General features: G+C 35.5%; 1 protein-coding gene across 3 annotated transcripts in view; it reads right to left on the bottom strand.

The window, feature by feature from the left end:
• The window catches only part of LOC132156671 (inositol polyphosphate-5-phosphatase A-like), a 164028-nt gene extending 142326 nt beyond the window's left edge, over positions 1 to 21702 (bottom strand). For 2 of the 3 annotated variants that reach the window (XM_059565606.1, XM_059565605.1), the window contains exon 1: positions 21281 to 21701. In XM_059565606.1, the coding sequence (XP_059421589.1) occupies positions 21281 to 21334 (54 nt within the window). In that variant the 5' untranslated portion in view covers positions 21335 to 21701. Of the gene's footprint in view, positions 1 to 21280 lie in introns of all 3 variants that reach the window. The other variant, XM_059565607.1, reaches the window with a different exon arrangement.
• Between the last annotated feature and the right edge of the window lie 587 nt (positions 21703 to 22289).

Genomic DNA, 22289 nt, shown 5'->3' with positions numbered 1-22289 from the left:
AGAAATACAACATGCAGAGATGTCATTTAAAACAGACAGAAATAGAGTGAAACTCTCCGCTGACGCTCCGGAGCAGCGTTCGTCCAGATCAGAGGTCAGAGGTCAGAGGTCAGAACTGCACTGAGATCCCAGCGGACCGCACTGATGCATTCTGGGACACACACACACTCTGTCAGACGTGATTAGTGAGGGAGTTATTCTCAGGAACTGATCCACATCAATAACTGTCAGGGGGCTTTCACATGCATATTTAAGAATACTATATAAGAATAAACAAAATTGTATTATTAAATGTAACACAATGTAAATATAAAATATGATTATTATAAAAGATTATAATAATAATGATATAATTATATATATATATATATATATATATATATACACATACATACGACACATACATAATATATAATAATATTATTCACAATAAATAAATATCGGTTTTCTAAATACACATTTAAAAATAACAGTAGAGTCATTAAAACAAAAACAAAATCAGATGGATGAATTACATAATGGAAGATAAAAGTGAAACAAAAATATAAATTGTATTTAATATATTTATATAAAATATTGTTGGTCTATATCTACAATTGAGCAATACATATTAGTTGTATAAAAACGGTATAATTTGTATGTGTCTGAATAACTCATTTTAATTGATTTATCAGAATTCTGTAGATCAAAAGGTTCTCAAACAGAGTGTGATTGACCTAGATTTATAAACGTTTGATCTATATAAGAAAAGCTGAAGCTGTGCAGGACAGCTCTCAAAATACTGCATTGTTCTACAGCCGACCTTATGACCTCTCACCCTTCCCTGACCTCTGACCTCCATCGGGTACAATACCAGAGCCACTCAGAATAACGTCTACAGACACGACTGATGGGCCAGACTAAACCAGTCCGGCATTATTAACAAGAAAAGCAGGACAACGAGATCGACATTAGAAAGCTGTTCTAGATTTACAGTCCCATAAACACATAGATGTGTGGAAGAAAACTCCAGATTTACACTCGTCTACAGCATCACGTGTGCTTCTGTTAAATACTGAAAGATACACTCCATGCCTCAAAGTGTACACAGGAAACGCTCACGACTGGACTTCCTGTTGAACATCAGTCCAGATCTTAAGACTTGAAGAGTGATTCAGTAAGTGATTCTAAATCAACCAAAAACTGTGTGCCACATTAGACTTCAATGTGACACAAATAGAGTGCAAGTGTCATGATCGTCATGAGTTAAATCGTGATTAATCGCAACTTAATCGCTCATTAATATCTGTTCTAAGATATTAGTTTTTTATGCTCTTATCAACATGGGCAAATATGTTTAATATGCTTATGTAATATTTTACGGAAGTTTTAAGCGGCCATGCATTATAATTTTTTTCCTTCTTGTTTTCTCATTATAACGACTAATTTTCTCTAAGAAGTTACAAGACTGCGCCAGCAGGTGGCACTGTAGACCTGAATATAACTGATGGGTGTTGTACACTGTTCACTTCACTGTACGCGGACCTTCCTCGTGATCGCTATAACTTGTGCAGTATTGTTCATTACTGACATTTAATTAATTCATAAATGTTAAATGCTTTAATCAACATGATTATTTTGTGTATTAAGTTCTTGCGAGATGCATGAGTTTCACCAACGCGTTCGGAGTCATAAAATAACTGCTTATCAAAACCAAGGTGACGTCACTGTATTCTGTTTGCACCTGTATCTTTATTTGTGCTTCTTTGATTGTTAGTTAATAAGCGGAGATGTTCTGTATATCTACAGTAGGACGGGATTTAACGATAGGCTATTTGTGATGTGCCTCTTTTCCTTATTATTAATCTTTATTGTTAACCATATTGATGAGAAATGTGATGTATATGTAAAGTGCATAGGCTAATTTAATTCAGTTTTGTTCTATAATGTGGTAATCGTTTTTTTCTGCACACACACACACACACACACACACACACACACACGTAGACATGAACACTCTCTACAAACAGAAGCTTGTAACGCACATGATATGTCACAGCATATAATGACTACTAAAAATGACAAATTATATATCATTTTATTTCAAATAAAGGGAAAATTAAGTCGTTATAACGAGAAAAAAAAAAGATAATGCATGGCCGCTTAGAACTTCCGTAATGTGTATAATTCTAGGTTCCCATTCCTTCTCTTTCTTTGCACTGAGCACTTCACTTACACAAGCCTGTTTACATTATGAGCAGCACAGGGAAGATCACTTCTCCTGAACATGCAGAATGTACATTTATCATTTACTACATCTGTTTGCCTCTCTGGGTATCGTTACATTTCATCGATAGCGATACAGTTATTTTATTACTGCTGAACTTTAGCAGCTGTATTCATGTTCTTCAGTCAAGAGTTATTTTTCCCTTTGTGACTTATTTTATTAACATTAAAGGAATAGTTCACCCAAAATTGAAAATGGTGTCGTCATTTACTCCCTCTCAGGTTGTTTTAAACCTGAATGAGTTTCTTCTTCTGTTGAACAGAAGTTAGTTTGCAGAATGCAGTTGCTGGTCCCCAGTGACTTTCATATATTTTTTCTTCTGTTAAAGTCAGTGCGGAACAGCAACGGTTTGCTTACCCACATTCTACAAAATAACTTTTGTGTTCAGCACAAGAATAAATACAAATGTATACATGTTTGGTACAACATGACTGAGTAAATAATGAAAGAATTTATTTTTTGGGGTGAACTCTCTCTTTAATGACAAGCTGCAGTGTGTGTAGTACTGTCCCTTTAAGAGATGCACGCACCATTTCTCTCTTACCGGTTTACTTTCTCTCTGTGTTATTCTGTATTTAAATGCTTTGGCAATACTGTAACTCAAATGTCATGCCAATAAAGCAACTTGAGAAAGAGAGAGAGAGAGAGAGAGAGACTGGAGTAAGTTCAAGGTTTCCATGTTAACCACACAAAACCTCTGAATATATCTATGACAGGAAGACGCTGCGGTTACATTAAGACACCAAGAAATTATCCAGGAAAACACACTTTCATAAGTAAAGCCACAAAACTTTAACATTACGCATGTGATGACGTTACTGGAGTCCTGTGATTTCTACGATACAGAAACACGGACATAATCGTAAATTACAGTCCTAAAACAGGGAGTAAAGTCAAGAATTTGGGAAAAATCTGAATGAATCAATCAAGTTCACTGTATTAACAATGAATTAATCATTTCAAACAACACATTTTTGCTTTCAACAGTAAAAAATGTTATTATATTGTATAAATTTAATTTGATTACATTTTACAGGATTATTTAAAATGTTACAGTTCTATGCATTCATTAGATTACCATCGTTTTTTATAATAAATTTGTATTAAATCATAAAATACAGACACCAGAGAAATTAAAACAGACTAAACTGAATTTCTAATTATAATCAAATAAATAATAATAATAATAAAGCACATTTCATAGGGCCTTATTATTATTAAAGTTCATACATTTTTTTAAAGATGATTTATTAATTCAATTGATAAAACATCATTTTTGCTGTTAGAATTTAAATAAATTGTATACAGAAAAAATAAAACAAAAATCAAAACTGTGAAAAATAAATGCAATTTGTGGGCCAAAAAAATCATACTTTTAATATTTTCTATGTTTTATGAACTCAATTGATTATTAATGCTTTTTGTTATCATTAACGAGATCACAGTCCTCCTGACTACTGGAAAAGAAACTGAATTAAAAATATGAGCATTAAAGAAATGTGTGTGTGTGTGTGTGTGTGTGTGTGTGTGTGTGTGTGTGTGTGTGTGTGTGTGTGTGTGTGTGACGCTGAAAACGATTAACAATAATAGTGAATCGTTTTGTGAAACACAAAACAAAAAACAAAACATTTTAAAAATTTCCAAAAATGTTCCATAAATTGGACAATTTGCATCTGCATTGCTCATGTTTGACACACACACACACACACACACACACACAATAATAACCTGATGTCTGAATGTGTACTGTACAGTATAAGACACTAAATGAAGAAGGTTCATTCCAGCATCTCTCCTGAAGACACTTATCCTGCTCTAATGACTTCAGATCAACACTGAGCTTTAACTAACCCACATCCTCCTGCGGATCGGATCAGACCACAACAAACCCACCGCTGCTAATGCTCTTATGGATGCTGTGGGTTCATTTCCTCTACATCTACTTCTGTCCAAATGGTTTTAATAGATACATAACCTCCCAACACATCCGGAGGCCAGGAATTGAATTTCTAGATGTAGAAGCAGGAGTATGTACAGCAGAAACACACCAGAAGAGTGTTTCACACAGAAAACACTGCCTTTCATGTCATGCAAACATTATGAGAAATACACCAAAAACAGAAAGAATCACTTCATAAAACATCATCGTGAACACATTTGCTGAATGTTTCTAACAGCTGATAGGAAACACGTGTGCGTTAATGTTATTAATGATAAACTGGTGTGTTCTGATTAGCGCCTAACACTCGAATAAAGTGAAACTCTAGAAATACAATTACCTTCAATACAGAACTTCAATGCAATACACAGAGCCATAATTTCCATGAGACATAAATGGGATTTACTACACCAAATGTCACATAGTTTGAGCATTTTTTGACCAAAAGTAGAGCTGCGTAATTAATCCGTTTCATATCACGATACAATATGGACTAGAGTCTGTGATTATTAAACCATAAGAAGCATTTATATATTATTTTGCATGTTGCATCTTCACTACAAACCTCCAAAAATTAGATTTGGGTTTAATTAAAAGAACTACGACAAAAACATAATCACTACTTAATTCTTTAAAAAAGTAATAATAATTTATGCTGCGACACATTTAGTAAAAAAAAATGTAAGTGCAATGTTCTGTTGTAAAGAGATATTCTTTAAGAAATGTATTATATTTAATATAATATAATTTAATATAATAATTTAATATAATTTGATTAAAATAATTATGACAAAATATAATATAAACAAATATAATCAGTATTAATTAAAAAATTAAATATTGAATAAAAATCAAATATTGAAAATATGTTCAAATATTTTTGTTGTCGAGTAGTCGTTTCATGTCACATGACCTAATGTAAGAGCCTGCAATAACACGGTTTGACCAGTGTGGCGCTGTAGTGCGAGACTGTAATTCAGCTCTCCAGATGAAATTCAGGAGAAGAAGACGCCAAACAGCGTTCAGAGCGAAGCCAGCCGAACTTGAGGCTGCGAAACGGCATTTGGATGAATATGTAAATATATACTATGCGCTTTCCTCTCAATAACAAAATAAACATCAAAAACAGACAGCGCTGAGAAGGCAGCAGTTTAAAACGCATCTGATTAAAAAGATGTGGATGTTTGCATGAGCTCTGTAGTTCAGTACTCCAGTAGAGTCCAGTCACGTCACGTTTAGGCCATCCTTAAAAATATTCTTGTTTGCCGTAACCCGACCGACCCTGTCAATTTAGGACCGACTATTTTTTTTTTTTTTTGCTTTTAGTCCGACCGACTTGCCGATTGTACATTTGCGTTAAGACCGACCCATTTTTTTTTTACTCTTCAAACAACTAATGCAAAAGCAATAAAATAATATTCATTATATGATTTGAATCGCCTAGGGCTGTCAAAATAGCTGAAAAACTAAATTCGATTTTTTTACTTAAATATGATCAAAATTGTATTCGAATTTAAAATGCATAATTTCAGTTAGGGTGAAGAAAAGCTTTTTGCTTCTCTTCTGAGGCTCAAGATAGCGCATCGAGCAAAATATTACTGCATGGTTTTTCAAAGCATTAGAATACATGACTGTGAAAAAAACATAATATTTAAAATACTTTTTTTGAACAATTATTATTAAGTTGCTTAAAGAACTATAAACAAAACCGCGTCATTTATGCATGCATTGTTAAATAAATAAAAAGGGCGGAAAACCAGTCACACAGGATACATTTTTTCATTTAAAAACATGAGATGCAGTGGGATGGGGAACAAAAACCCAACAAAGTCTCGAGATATTTTTAGAAAATTAAATTAAATACATTAATTTTACATGTCTTTCTAAACATGCGGCTCTCTTGTGCGAGACGCGAGTCCAACGGTGTCCCTCTAGAAAATGAGAGAAATATGCATTCTGTGTGAACGGCTTGGTTTCAGTTTTGATGTAAACAAGATCTTCTCCACATTGAAGGTCCCCTTTTTTTTTTGTGGCTTCAACTGGATAGGCTAACATAACCTTATAATGCAATGCCACACACATCGTCATTGCATCTCGTGCGCCACTAGGGCTGGGTACCGAACTTCGATGATTTATGGTATCGAACGAAAAACTTCGATACTATGAGTATCGAAAAATTATTTATCTTTCGGTTCCAAAAGCCAAGCGGGCGGGGTTTTTTTTTTTTTGCCAAGCGGCTGTGTCTGAGTGAGCTTGTAGCATATGTGCATGTAAGGACCTAAATTCGCCGTGATTGGCTGTCCACCACCATGTGACGTGACGGGGAGGATTTCTGAAGATACTCGCAGTCACACAACACAAGTGTAGTTGTTTTTTCTCAAAACGTTTCCGTTTTACAATGCCAAAGAGGTCTAAAGTGTGGATACACTTTATAAAAGTGGATACCGAGTCAGCAAAAGTGCAACATATGCGATAAGAGTATTGCAACCAAAGCCGGCAATACCAACAATTTAACCTCATTTTTTTTCTTCTCACCTGAAATTCATGCAATAAACATGTTTTTGACAAAGATTTTAATTTGTTTGTGGTCTATATAGCCTGCATCAAAATGAGGTTTGCAATGATGCGCCCGAAGGCACGGGTTGAAGACCCAGTCAGTGACGTCACGATATGCTAATTTGTTTAAATTCATCAATTCATCAATTCAAAATTGTTTGACGTCATCACATCACCAAAATGTTCCTTTAAAAAAAATAAAAATAAAAAATAAAAAAAGACCTACCTACCGACAATTATTAAAAAAAAAAAATGACGGTTACTGCAAACCAAAATATTTTTAAGGATGGCCTTATTTATTTACTTTAGTACTGTAGATAGCCTTAAATCAATCAGCTTTACAGTATTGTTAAACATGAAAAAACTGAGTCCGTCGCTTTCAGTTAGAATTACAACTTGATTTTCTGTTATAAAGCAGCTCTCCAATGTGGATCTAGTTAATGATGAAGTCTTTTTATTAGTGGGAGGAAACACCTTTATATTTATATACCAAAGGTATAGTTTGGGTTGCAGAGATCAAAGCTTGATCCAGCTCAGGACTGTTTTGATTATCATAACCCTATTAGGTATTTCAAGAAAGATTATGTTGTGAATATTAGCTTATCAAAATAATTAAACATGTTATCACTTAACCTTTATTTTGTTTCTTACAAAAATATATTTTAGGTAATTAAATAATAATATGGTGAATAAGAGAGTTTCTCTGCCATCTCATATTGTGTGCCAAATATATTTATTTGTATAAATTAATTGTATAACTGTAATTACATAATATGACTTTTCAAAGCTGAAGTGATTCCCTTAATTTATTTGTTAGAATATGTATAACTCAATATTTTAAATAATTGCAAAAGCTGAATAATCAATAAATGTCTACTGATCAATCAGCAAAATAATTGATAACTAGTCGATTAATCGTTCTAAAAATCGTTAGATTAAATCGATTATCAAAATAATTGTTTATTGCAGCCCTTAAGGTGTGTGTGTGTGTGTGTGTGTGTGTGTGTGTGTGTGTGTGTGTCTGTGTGTGTGTGTGTGTGTGTGTGTGTGTGTGTGTGTGTGAGTGTGTGTGTGAGTGTGTGTGTGTGTGTGTCTGTGTGTGTGTGTGTGTGTGTATCATGACTAGCAGGTGGGCAGTCGAGCAGACAGCAGTTCTCTGAGACGCTCTTCAGTCAGAATGAGAGCAGACTTTTGGGAAGTGGGGCTCGTCCCCATTTCATACATCCAGACCTACTTATTCTACATGCCCCATATATACCCACACACACACACACACACACACACACACACACACACGTTACAGAGAGAGACAGAAATAACTGTGGCCTGATATATACCATTAATGTCATTAACGATGAATCAAACTGTGGTGTAAGATCTTGATCACACTGCTAATACAAGAATTTAAATAACATTTCTGTTGTATTTTATATTATCAATTAAATAAATAAATTAAAATAACAAAATAGCATCTGGCTAAGGAGGACTACATACTCTCTCTTTCAATATTCTAGATGCAGTTAGTTTTTTATATTCAAACACATTGAGACTTTGAGTGACAACAGCAATGCAATGAAAACCAACACATGTGTAGAGCAGCACTGACTGAACGCAAACATCACACTAAAATTAATAAAGATATGAAGAACTGAGAGAAACCATTCAATGCTGTGGATGACCATCATCTGACCCACCAAATTAACCAAAACTATTAGACGTGTGTGTGTGAGAGGAGCAGGTCATTGCTGGAACAGACGTGTGTAGAATCACAGACCTGCACTCACGCAGAGAGGCATTCTGGGTAGAGTGTGTTTAACACTGAGCCTGACACACCGAGTAATTCAGGATTCAATGATTCCTCTCTGCTGTTTCTAGGTGTGAAACGCTGATCACACGCACAGAACTCTGGGTAATGCTGGTTCTCCATACATGGTGCCGAACACTGGAATACTGACACCGCTCCAGCAGATCTCTGTAACGCTTCCACAGGCTTCCCATGAATGAAGAAAGCCAGATACACACAGGATCATGTGAATATGACTTCCCAACCTCCCAGCGTTCAGAACAACAACACTGAAGCATTCTGGGAACTACAGTCCACTGCGCTACGTTACATAATGAGGATAACGACAGCATTACGACATTTAGGTCATAATATTTGGATTTTAATAAAAAGGCAGAATTATGAGAAGACTAAATTCAAAACAAAAAGAATAAAGCTGCAGAAAAAATAAGATTATTTTGAGAGTCAAAATTATGAGAATAAACTCAAATCTAGACGGTTGCAAAAAAGTTAACACGTACAAATTACGAGAATAAAGTCAAAAAGTAAAATAACAAGAAGAAAGTTGTAACAATATAAGATTAAAATAAAATTTAAAAAAAATTAAGATAAGAATAAAAAGTCATTTTTGAGAAAAAACAGGAAAAAGATCAAAAGTCTAAGACTAGAATTATTTAAAAAATAATTTGGAAAATGTCAAAATTATCTTATTAAAAATTTAGATGATGAGAATAGTCACAGCAATGTGAGATTAAAGTCATATTTGAAAAAAATAAAATAACGAGAAAAAAAAATCTAACAAACAAATTGCAATGTTTTGAGAAATGTCAAAATTATGAGAATAGTAAAAATTCTTAGATAGAAAAGTTGCAGTAATATGATTAAAATCATATTTGAAAAAAGTCCAAATTATAAGAATAACATAAAAAAATGTAAGATAGTCATAATATTTTGAGAATAAAGACAAAATCAGAAACAAACAAAACCTAAGATAACAAGAAGAGTTCCATCGATATTAAAGTCACATTATGAAAAAGTCATCAAAATTGCAAAAATAAAATTCAAAAATTAAAGATGACAAGAGCAGTCATAACAATGACTAACTACTACTCCAAAAAGGCAAATGATGAGAAAAGTTAAAAAAGCTGATTTTTTTAATATGCACTAAAACAGAATTATTCTAAAGGTTGTTTACTGAAAGAAAAAAAGATACAAAATCTAAATAAAATAAAGTATCCTGTCGTGCTGGTGTGTTGTGATTGGTCAGTTCAGCTGTGATCTAGTAACAGCTGGTCAGTGCACAGCACCTTAGAGAACAACTACTAACCTAGTTAATATAAGCATCACTAGATTAACTAGAGAAGGACCACACCAGTGCATCTGATTCCCCACATCACTGTTCAGTAACATTTGTGTTCTGAACATTACTACATGAAGTCTGACATTCCTGAGGAAAGACAAGACCAAACCTGCACGAGTTCTGCTTCTCTGAGCTGATCGCAGCTCTTACACCGCTGTTACACAAAACTACCACATTTTAGTCCAAAATTATTCAATTAAATATTACATACCATAAATTAAATAAAAAAACTCATGGAAATTAACAAACAGAAATTAAGTTTAATAATTACTAAAAATAAAAATTAAAAATAAAGGCAATTAAAAATATTTTACAAATAAATAAAAATACAAAAAAAAAAAAAAAAAAAAATTAATATTCGATGAAGACCATAAACTTAAACCAAAATAATTTAAAGCCATTTTAAAATATTAAAACAATTAATAAAAAATGAATAATCAGAATAAATTAGAATATATTCAAATAAACACCGATTCTAAATGTTAATACAAATATTAACCATAGTACCAAAAGTAGTAACAATAGTAACCATTTAAAATGAATAAACATAAAAAATATTGGATTTAAACCTTAAACTTAAAAAAACTCAATTAAAAACTTACTGAAAAAGTAGGTCTAATTTGAAGTAGTAAAATTATTTAAAATCATAATAAAAAAAACAAATCATTAAGAATGACTAAAATCAAACATGAAAACTGAAAATATACGAATAAAAAGCTGATTCAAAATATTAATAAAATGCTTTTCATCTGTGAATTCGAAAAAATAAAATGCACTGTTTTCACAGAAATATTGTGCAGCACAACTGTGTTCAACACTGATAATAATCAGAAATGTTTCTTGAGCAGTAAATCATCATATTTTCATGATTTCTGAAGATCATGTGACACTGAAGACTGGAGGAATGATGCTGAAAATACAGAAATACATTACACTTTAACACAGATTCACACAGAAAACAGATGATTTACATTAGAATAATATTTCACCGTTTTTATTGTATTTGTGATCAATTAAACCTTAGTAAGCAGAAAACACTTGCCTTTTTTTTTTAAACATGCAATTCTTAATTTCTCTTTACATTTTGATAATGTTTCAATTAATAATTTTTTGTTTCATTTACATACAGTAACTTACAGTAATGAGAATTTAGAGAAATACATGGAAATAATTGTCGTCATGAAAACAATGTAACGATCCTAAAAGCTATTCTTAACATTCTTTAATAAAAATGCTGTATTTTTCTTCTTTTGATGTAGGGCAGAAATATGAGCCAGGCGTGTGTTTTTTGACAGGTGCCGTGAGATTCTCACCACAAACAGCAGTTCAGAGGAGAAATGCATATTTTACAGGATTCTGTATATTGAATCACAACATTTCTGTTTGGTTTCAGATGTCAAAAGCAAAAAGCAATCAATGTTTAATGAAAACTAGAGCCAAAGCCACAAACACAGACCCCATCAAAGCAGATTTAGCCTGCATTACCCACGTGCACTCCAGTAAATAAACACCTGACTATTGTGCTTCATCACAAAAAAACTGATTTCAGCACTAGTACTATTCATGACATACTTAACTATCACCACTTATAACTCTAGTCTCTTAAAGAGATAGTTCACCCCAAAAAAATAAAAATTATTTGGTTCCCAACATCCTTCAAAATAACTGTTTTTGGGTGAATTGTCTCTTTAAGAGAGCTATGAACCTGGTTTGTTATAAGTACACACTGGCAGAATGCTTTGGAAATGTATTTTTATCATTTTCCGTTTCCTGCTGTCATTATTCTAAAGTGTTCTGGCCCTTTTAATGAACCAGTTGGAAAATATGAACCACTCCTTCTGCATCAGGCATGATCAGACACACTCAGAATCAGCTAAAACAACCATCTGTTCCTGAGAATTTCTTCTTAATTGACCAACAAAAAAAAGAAAGAGAAAACGCACCCATATTGCTCTTCTAAAGGACCAGCACTGCAGCATCATTAATAAAACAAACTCCTACAGGACAACCGTTCAGACATCGGAGCTTTTTTTTTTTTTTTTATCAAATTCAAGACTTTTTAGGATAGGAGTTGAACGATGTTCTTTTCTTCATGTGACGGGGTGTTCAGAGAGAAAATATGAGATCTTACATTGATTTAAATCCCAGATATTGTTTATTGTGTAACCAGAATAACAGCCAGGGAGAAAATGTATGCATAAGGAATGTTTAATAATTAACAAGTGTTTTGAGATGCATCTATGCTTTACTACTTCAGCTGCTCGTTCTGTAAAGATAAGAGATATGAAATATGCATCTTACAACGAACCACAACATCTTATAATATAGGGCTGGGTGACAGGCCAAAACACTAGCACAATGTTTTATACTGGGGGGGGGGGGGGGGGTTCATATCAGTCGAAATCGATAATTATCACGTTTTTATTTATTTCAAGTTTAAAGGCAGATTTTGCACCAATGTGAAAGTTGTAAAAACCAGACGGTTAATTAAGGTTTTAAACTATTTTTTTGTGATCAGAAAATGACAAATACTTCACGGTTTTGAATTCTTTACACTTTTACAGTCATTTTTCCTTAACAAAATAAAGATCTTAACAGAAACACACAAAAAAATCTAAGTTCTGTTGTAATTTTATTTACAAATTTATTCTTAGTGTAAAATTTATTTTTTTTAATATTTATTATTATGTAAAATGTATTATTATTCCAAGCATATTTGATTATAATATATACTGTAATTCTATTTATTATTAGATTTTTTAACTCTCCTGTTTAAAAACAGGAAAATAGATGCACTGCAGTTGTTCAAAATCAAATGACAAACTGTAAAAGAACAAGTTAAGAGAGAGCCTTCTGTTATGAACGCTAAAATCATTCGAGATGCTTGCAGTGTGCAAAGCTACATCTGCATCATTTTTACAATCAAATTTAAGAGCTTTTGAGACATTTTTTAGACCTCCAAAAATTAATTGATACCATATGAGCAGGGTAGGGTGATGTCTATGGTAATATATTAAACTGTAAAATGATTGTAAAAAAAATATATTACAGTTGAGATACAGGATTCACAAAAAACAATCGAAAATGGTAAACCTCACATTCTAGCTTTTAAACAAAAAAAATGTAAGGAAAGAGACAAACCAGAAGTATAAATGATTATATTAATTTAAACAGGGTTATATGGGCAGAAGGTGGAAACTTCTGTTTCTACAGTAAATCTCTGGTAAATGATGGTGATCTGACTGGACTCAAGCACTTCACACTGGATCGCACAGCTCGGTTTATACGAACTGCTCAGTGAGTAACACATCTGAACCTCATCAATCTCAGAAGGATCTATGTCAACACTCAACTGATGTTATGAAGTGCGTCAGGAGTAAAAACATGGTATTAAATGTGGTATTTCACACGCTTTCAGGTGAAGCAGCATTTACAGAGCCATAGCTCACTGAGAAGCTGCACAGCTGTCATTAATCGCAAACAATTTCATAACTGTGCAATATCATCTACGATCATCTATACTTGGCTAGGAAGCGGGTCAAACAGAAAATGCAAACTGCGTTAATTGCGCGTTTAAATGATTTTGCATGTAACAATTTTGACAGCCCTAATATGTCAAGACCTTGAGACCTGATCTCAAAAGCGAGGCTGAAAGATAATAATGGACAGTCATTCTCAATTCTATTAGCTCGGTTTCTAGAAGTCTCCGTGTTTCTCTCCACACAACCCACACGCGGCTCAGAGGAACACTGTGTTGTTGGTAATTCCCAAAGCCACTTCAGATAATGCCTCGTGCTCATTTACCATGCAGCTCACGGTAATGTAAGATCCATTATCAATAATCGTAGTAGCTCTCCAGATGCATTCTGAGACGAGAGGACCCTTATTCTTCAATCAGCTCCTGCTTTAGAAAATCTCATTTGATGATTCGGAGCATGAAAACAGCATCTTCAGCTCATGTGCACTTGGACTCTGTTGATAAAAACACTCATCACTGGCTGAACCACCCTCAGATCCAAAAATAGGAGCACACTAGATTCATACTCCGAATGACATGGAGGAGAATCACAACATACACGTGTGCAGAATGAATGGAAAGATGTCTGACAAATAGAGCATGCGGATGACACACAGCACAGATGAACTCTGATAAGATGAGTTATTTATAACTGATCGAGATGGGGTTTGTGGATAAACAGCATTCTGAAGTACATCTGAAGCAAGACGCCACACAAGCAGACAGAAATAATCGAGAGATTCAGAGAGAAATAAGAGGAAAGGAGAGTATGAAGTGAAGAACTGGCCCAGATCTCTGCTGAAACCTGAAGACCTTGCTACTAACGTTCTCGTTAAGTTAAGAACATGTAAATGTTCTCTGAAAACGTTTCCTTTTGGTCATGCAAACATTCCATTTTGCAAATATTACAGGAACGTTACTTTTGAATGATTTCTGAACATTCCGAAAAACAAGCAGAAACATTTAAAAATCGTTTGATGAACGTCCAACTGAAATGATCTGGAAAACATTCTATGATGTACAAATTATGTTTTTGAGCACGTCATTAAAGTCCAGATAAATCTGAACAAATCTTCTATTAAATGTTAGTATACGAACATTTGTTCTTAACTTTGAAAGAACCCTTCCAGAATGTTACCTGTTAGCTGGGAGTGTATTACACAATCAATTTTCTGATCAGAAATATAATCAAAAATTAATGCTTCTCTCCTTACTGTTCCAACAACATTGAGCAAAAATTCACCATCACATGCATCCTACACAGAAATAACAATCCCAGAATGCACAGCAGCAAGCTTGGAGAAAAAACATGGAAAGATGGTGGACACAGCAAAAGAAATGTTTAATGTTGCATGGTGAAAAGATTACTAAAATGATTTAACATTAGGGGTGGGCAATGTGGAAAAAATATCATATCAAGATTTCATCAAAATTCTTTATCATTTTGCAAAATGTCTGAGCATTACAGCCAAACTAATTTCCCTATTATAAAGAAAAATGTAAAATTCATTTTTATTTTCCATCTACATGCAATTGTCAACAAAATCACTCCATGAACTCTAAAATTATTTGTTATTCCAAATATAGCCATCCGAGTAATCAGGTAAAAACTTCCTTTGTTTTATATCACAGTATATAATCACAAAATATCACCGTATATGGTGTATATGGTGACTTCTTCCTCTTTAGAGGAGGTTGTTGGTCATTTGAAGCCCTCAGGTTCTCCATATGATGCTGTCCCCCCTCGACTATTTAAGGAGGTTTTCCCCACTGTAGGATCATCTGTTGTAGCAGTTATAAATAGTAGTCTGACCTCGGGTGTGGTCCCTGAAATTTTAAAACATGCAGTAGTTCAACCTCTGATTAAAAAAACCTGCTCTAGATCCGTCAGTTCTTGCTAATTTTAGGCCTATTTCCAAATTGCCTTTCCTTTCAAAAATCTTGGAGAAGATTGTGTACAGTCAACTATTGGCCTTTTTGGAAGAACATAATATACTAGAGGTTTTCCAGTCCGGTTTTAAGACCTTGCACAGCACCGAAACTGCTCTTTTAAGAGTTTTTAATGATATCTTTTTAGCTACTGACTCTGGTGACTGTGTTATCATTGTGCTTTTAGATCTAACTGCTGCATTTGACACAGTGGATCATGAAATATTGATTTCACGTTTAAGGCAGTGGGTTGGCATCAGTGGCATAGCACTGGATTGGTTTAGGTCATACTTAGCGGATCGAACTTTTTGTGTTAGCTTAGGTGACTCTGTATCCTCCTCTGCTCCTCTCTTGTGTGGGGTCCCACAGGGCTCAGTCCTCGGCCCTCTACTTTTCACTCTGTATTTGCTTCCACTTGGTTCCATACTTAGAAAGTATGGCATTTCATTCCACTGTTATGCAGATGACAGTCAGATTTATGTACCTCTTAAAAAGAAAAATTATAACTCTGTTGGACAACTACTCAATTGTCTCGACGACATAAAGGCCTGGATGGCTCTAAACTTTTTAAATTTTAATGATAAAAAAAACAGAAGTGATGGTTCTTGGAGGCACCACTGGGACCCCACCTGTAGATCTGGGCTCCTTAGCACCCTATATTAAACCTACTATCACAAACCTAGGAGTTAAAGTGGACCCTGAGCTTAAATTTGACAGTCAGATCAAAGCATGTTGTCAAATCAAGCTTCTTTCATTTAAGTCAGCTGGCCAAAATAAAGCCAATTCTGTCAAGACAACATTTTGAAACTGTTATCCACGCCTTTGTAACTACACGGCTGGACTACTGTAATTCACTATATGTGGGGGTTAGTGGGTCCTCCATCACCCGTCTCCAGATGATACAAAATGCAGCAGCACGTCTTTTAAAGGGCACACGTAAACATGAGCACATTTCCCCTATTTTAGCTTCATTACACTGGCTGCCTATTCAATTTAGGATCCATTTTAAAATTCTGTTATTTGCTTTTAAATCACTAAATGGTCTTGCTCCGCCATACCTCTCTGAGCTTCTACACTCTTATAAACCCGTCCGCTCTCTCAGATCAGATGATCAGCTGCTCCTGACTGTGCCTAAAACTAAGCGTAAGCTCAGAGGGGACCGTGCCTTTGCTGTGTCTGCCCCTAAACTATGGAATGATCTGCCTTTGCATGTTAAGCAGGCCTCTTCTTTATCGGTTTTTAAAACCCTTCTTAAAACCCATCTTTTCTCTTTGGCTTTTGACACCTAGTAAGAAGTCGACTTTATTTACTTGATTCAATTTGTTACTTTGAATGCTTTTATTGTGTGGTTATAAATGGTACTTATGTTTATTTTATCTATTTTATTTTTATTTATCTATTTATTTTTCTGTACAGCACTTTGGTCAACTTTGGTTTTTGTAAAGTGCTTAACAAATAAAGTTGGTATGGTATGGTATGGTACTGTATCATTTTATTCCACACATTGCTCTCCATGTTAACAGCTCACTAGGATCGGAAGCAGAGCTATTATCTCTTCTTATCATTTTACATATGATAACATGTCCAATTGAAGCCACCTGCACTCATCTCTGCTGCATCTGTTCTGTTAGTATAACCCAGAAGCGGAGCACAAATAAAGCAGCGAGTCAGTGTCAACAATTCCCATCATCAGATAAGACTTGTGTTTATACACACCTCCCTCCAGCAACAAAGAGCATCTGCTGTTGTCTCTCATATATTAGTTTAGATCTGTTTAAACACTGCTTGATCTGTGCAGATTTCTCTCCTGATTCAGACCAGAACACTTTGGAATAACACTGGAGGAAGTGTTATTATGGATTATAGACTATGTATTTGAGTTAAAATCATCTTAATGCTGGATGTGCTTCATCTTTTGTCTTCTCCAGATGTTCACTGATGGACTGGAGTGCTGTGGATTATTGTGATGTTTTTATCAGACTCTCATTCTGACGGCACCCATTCACTGCAGAGCATCCATTGATGAGACACTGATGCAGTGCTACATTTCTCCAAACCTGATGAAGAAACACACTTGATTGTAGGGTGAAATTATCTGAATGACCTCACACTGCCCTGATTTGCCAATCAGATATTAAACCACATGTAATCTCAGCACATGTGCGGTCCAGCTGATTTCCATGAAGGGAAGTCATTTATTTATCCTGAAGAGCATTATGGCTTTTTTGTCTCGCATCTTCCCAGAAGCACTTCCAGAGCATCTGATTAAGAAGAAACCAGGAGAAAAAAAGACTACAGTATAAGACTTCAACCGCTTTATAACAGCACTCTCCAAAAACAACCGTGGAAGCCGTCCAGCCCTAAACACCTCATCTTGTGATCGCTGACAAGGGCCTCATTTACTTCATTCACGTAATTTGGAAATAATCCATGCATTTGTGGCTTGTGCAGCACAAAAGGCCCATTGAGGGACGAGACGTCTGAACATGTTAAATATTCAGGTGTATTTGTGCATGCAGAACTCTATAAGCTGGTTTTGGCCGCGCTCTCGTGTAAAACAAGTAATGGATAAACAGAGATATTCATAAGACAGCAGTTCAGCGGTCACGACAGGCCAACTATTAATAACTCAAGATAGTACGGGACAGTTCCTCTCCACAAGCGTAAGAAAACAGTTTGCAATCAAACAAACAGATCTGGCTAAAACTTCTCACAAAGAATTACAGATGGTCAAGTACTGGCTCGTTTACAGACAACCAAGCGTTTGAATATCTTTAATGGTTCAGATAACTTAAGCACCATGTACTTCACTATTGTTTATTCAGAGGAATTAATTTGCTTAAACCCCAGCTCGCCCTGATCTACCACAGGTTTGCGTAATCTTTTCCATACAGCACACAACAGGTGAGATTTCTAGTGATCATGAGCTCTAGTTTTACAGCTTTTTAACAGTTTGAGATGCACAGAAGATAAAGTGTTTAGAGTAAATATGAGTGATGTCACAGATCGGCTTGTGCGTGACGGATCCGGAGTATGAGAGCATCCTTTCACTGATATCTGACGACCCCAGTGTGACATTTCACACATGTTAGTGCACAACCAGCTATTCTTGAGCAAAGAAAGTTGTGTAACACAGTCTCTCGCACCCTTTGGCCCACTCATTTACATGCAATTTTCATTTTGGGGATTACCAGATGAGGAGTTTGAATGGGGATCGCAATCACAGTGACAAAAGAATATACACTGTTTAGAAAGAAAAAAAAAAGTTATAGGATATTATCTATTAATTTTACAGACATTTCCGTCAACCTAAAACACACTTAAATGCAGTGCAAGATTTAAAATACAGGAAAAACACAGGAGAAAAAAAAATCAAAAAAAATTGAGTGTTTATCATAATAATAAATAGTAATAATATTAAATATTTCATTTTGATTGTCATTTATAATAAAAAAAAACATTTAAATTATAAATAGTAATAAATAATAATTATATATATATATTTTTTGTTTTGTTTTTTTGTGTCTATCCACTTCCACACAAAAATAATGTCGGACAAACTTAAAAAGAAATTTGTTCCAATACCCATCCGAGTGATCGATAACCAGTACTGTTTAACTAACCTATGGAATGATATTGCGGACATTATTCAAAAGGCATTGCAAATTGTATTTGCAATTGCGTTTTCAATTTGTGGACGCATAAAATGTGACATAATCCAAACGCAAATGCAAATCGCGCATTACCGTTTTCATTTTCGATTAAGTGAACGCACAGTGTCTGCCAAATTTAAAATGGAAATGCAAAGTCCGTTTGCAATTGTGTTTTCCATATCTTACGAGCTATGAGCCTGTCATATTTAAATAGCAATATTAATTACCACATTTGCCTTTTCACGCTCTCTGCACTGTGCATGTAAACTGCCAAAACTCAAATGGAATCGCAATACCTTTTTCATTTGAATTTCCAACGTCTACATGGAAACCTGTCAATCAAGTGACAGGGGTGGGGCCATTTTATTGGGCGTGTTTGCATTGGGAAGTGAAGATCGTACTAAAATGTACCATGTTTTTACTAGGGTAAATATGAGTTAACGATAGTGTTTATAATTAAGCCACAGTAGCCACAAATGTACAGTTGTCTGAGACGTTATGAAATGTTCTTTAATATAATGAACCATAAAATGTAGTCAGTGTTCTGCTACTGTTTATTTACATAATAGGTAAACACAGGCCACAAGTTAAGACGGTCACAGATCTGGTGCTGATTCAGTGTAGCTTGGTAGCTGAGTGGTTAGTGACTGTCATCTCTAATGGCATACCTCTTTTAGCGCGTGTTCGAAACCCGGGCCAATACAGACGTTCTTTATTTTTTTGTTTATCCTACTAACTTCAGCCACTGATATCGGACTTGCATCCTCAGTAGTTCAGACTTTGTGCATTCGACTCGGGAGTGTGATGTCTGCGAGGACGCAGGTCCGGTAATTCTGCAAACAGCAGCGTACTTGATAACATGTCAGCTCGCCTTGACTACTGCAATTTTCCTCACTGTATGATCGCCCGTTTGGCGGCTGAAGTTAGTAGGATAAACAAAAAAAATAAAGAACATCTGTGTTGGCCCGGGTTTCGAACACGCGCTAAAAGACGGTATGCCATGAGAGATGACAGTCACTAACCACTGAGCTACCAAGCTACACTGAATCAGCACCAGATCTCTAGATTCAAGAAAGGACTCTCGGCTGTACATCGTGCAGCTGCTGAATCAAGGAAATGTGACTGTGTTAACTTGTGGCCTGTGTTTACCTATTATGAAAATAAACAATAGCAGAACACTGACTACATTTTATGGTTCATGATGTTAAAGAACATTTCATAACGTCTCAGACAACTGTACATTTGTGGCTAAATTATAAACACTATCGTTAACTCATATTTACCCTAGTAAAAACATGGTACATTTTATACGATCGTCACTTCCCAATGCAAACACGGCCAATAAAATGGCCCCACCCCTGTCACTTGATTGACAGGTTTCAGTGTAGACGTTGGATATTCAAATGCAAAAGGTATTGCATTCCATTTGAGTTTTGGCAGTTTACATGCACAGTGCAGAGAGAGTGAAAGGGCAAATGTGGTAATTAATATTGCTATTTAAATATGACAGGCTCATAGCTCATAAGATATGGGAAACACAATTGCAAACGGACTTTGCATTTCCATTTTAAATTTGGCAGACACTGTGCGTTCACTTAATCGAAAATGAAAACAGTAATGCGCGATTTGCATTTGCGTTTGAATTATGTCACATTTTATGAGTCCACAAATTGAAAACGCAATTGCAAATACAATTTGCAATGCCTTTTGAATAAAGTCCGCAATATCATTCCATACTAACCGGTGTAAACCGCTGATCAATCAATCAATAAGACTGATCAATACAGCATCAGACACTGTTGGGAAACAAAGTGGAAACCTTCCATTCGGGATTTTTTTACATTTGGATTAGCAATATAGAATCTAAATATAGACTCACAGAGCACGTAATAATAATTTTTTAATTTATTTTTTAAAGAAAACCACATATGCTGATATACAGTACTTTATACAATTAATAAAGTCATCGCAACTGGAGAAACACATTTACTAACATACAACTCACTATTTGACAGTTAAACTAACAGCTGTGTGTTATCCAGTGACTAGTACAAACTCACATTGATATATGAACAGACAGCTGTCAATCAATCAGACGGATCAGAGACCGTTATAACCGTTAAACTCTGAGGAGACACGAGAAGCTTCACGATTCGGTTAATTAATCCATCAACCATCAATAATCAGCACACTTTACCTCAGATTACTGCAGCAGGACTCACTTTAAGAGCACTACTGTGGAGAAAACACGAGTTCTTAGTAATATTAAAGACTTACATCTTCAAACAGCGATCCGACGTTGGCGGTGACCAGCAGGATTCCCGCCATCATTAATGAGTTTAGGAGCCGGACTAATGAGCTAATTTGAGCTGTTTCTGGTTCTGCAGTCGAGCAGTGGTTCGTGGGGTTATCTAAGAGCTGGGGGTTCGAGTCTCGATCAGCTGGGCTCCTGCATACTGCGCGTCTAGTACGCGGAATCAGAGCGCGCTGCGTGACGTTAATCAACGCGTTCGGGCTTCACTTCTCCGCCGTCTCCGTCATGATCTGAAGAGGTCCCCGGTTTAATCCGCGGCGTGCGCCGGTCTGCGGAGCGCGTTTCGCTGGCGTTCGGTTCGCATTGCTCGCGTTTGTTGAGGAGGACACGCCGCTGCTGGAGAGAGTCCTGCGCTGCTCTGCGATGACGTCACGGAGCCAATGGGAAAACGCGGCTCTTAAAGGGGCAACGCGTTACGGATGTTGCCGCTTTAAGAGCTATATCCTCCATTGGCTAGTGACCGTGAGGGATTTAAAACGGCAACACAGCGGCGTCAGGTGGACTCGGTGCACACAGGTGTGCCTATCCATAAGAGCTTCCTGTTGGGAATCCTTTGGGAGCCTTCCTTTCAGTCACATCGATCCCTGGCCAGGACCGTGATGTTGATCGGCGTCGCGGCGTATTGCGAGAGTTTTAGAGGTGGTCTCTGTTATGGATAATGTGAAAATATAGAGAATTGTAACCGCCGACAACGCTTTCAGCGTGTGTGTGTGTGTGTGTGTGTGTGTGTGTGTGTGTGTGTGTGTGTGTGTGTGTATGTGTGAGAGAGACAGAGAGTTTGTGAGTGTGTGTGTGTGAGAGGGAGAGAGAGAGAGAATGATAATATATAAATGCAAAATAATAAATAAATAATTTTAACAATGGGAAAATAAATAAAAGAATAAATAGCTTTATTAAATATAGTTCTGATATAATTTTTGTATGAAAATTTCCTCTCTTTACTTTTTTATATTTATTTATCTATAATTTATC

Source organism: Carassius carassius, chromosome 14 (assembly GCF_963082965.1).
Source record: "Carassius carassius chromosome 14, fCarCar2.1, whole genome shotgun sequence".
Lineage (NCBI taxonomy): Eukaryota > Metazoa > Chordata > Actinopteri > Cypriniformes > Cyprinidae > Carassius > Carassius carassius.
Note: the sequence above shows the minus strand (reverse complement) of the source record. Positions and strands in the feature narration are given on the sequence as shown.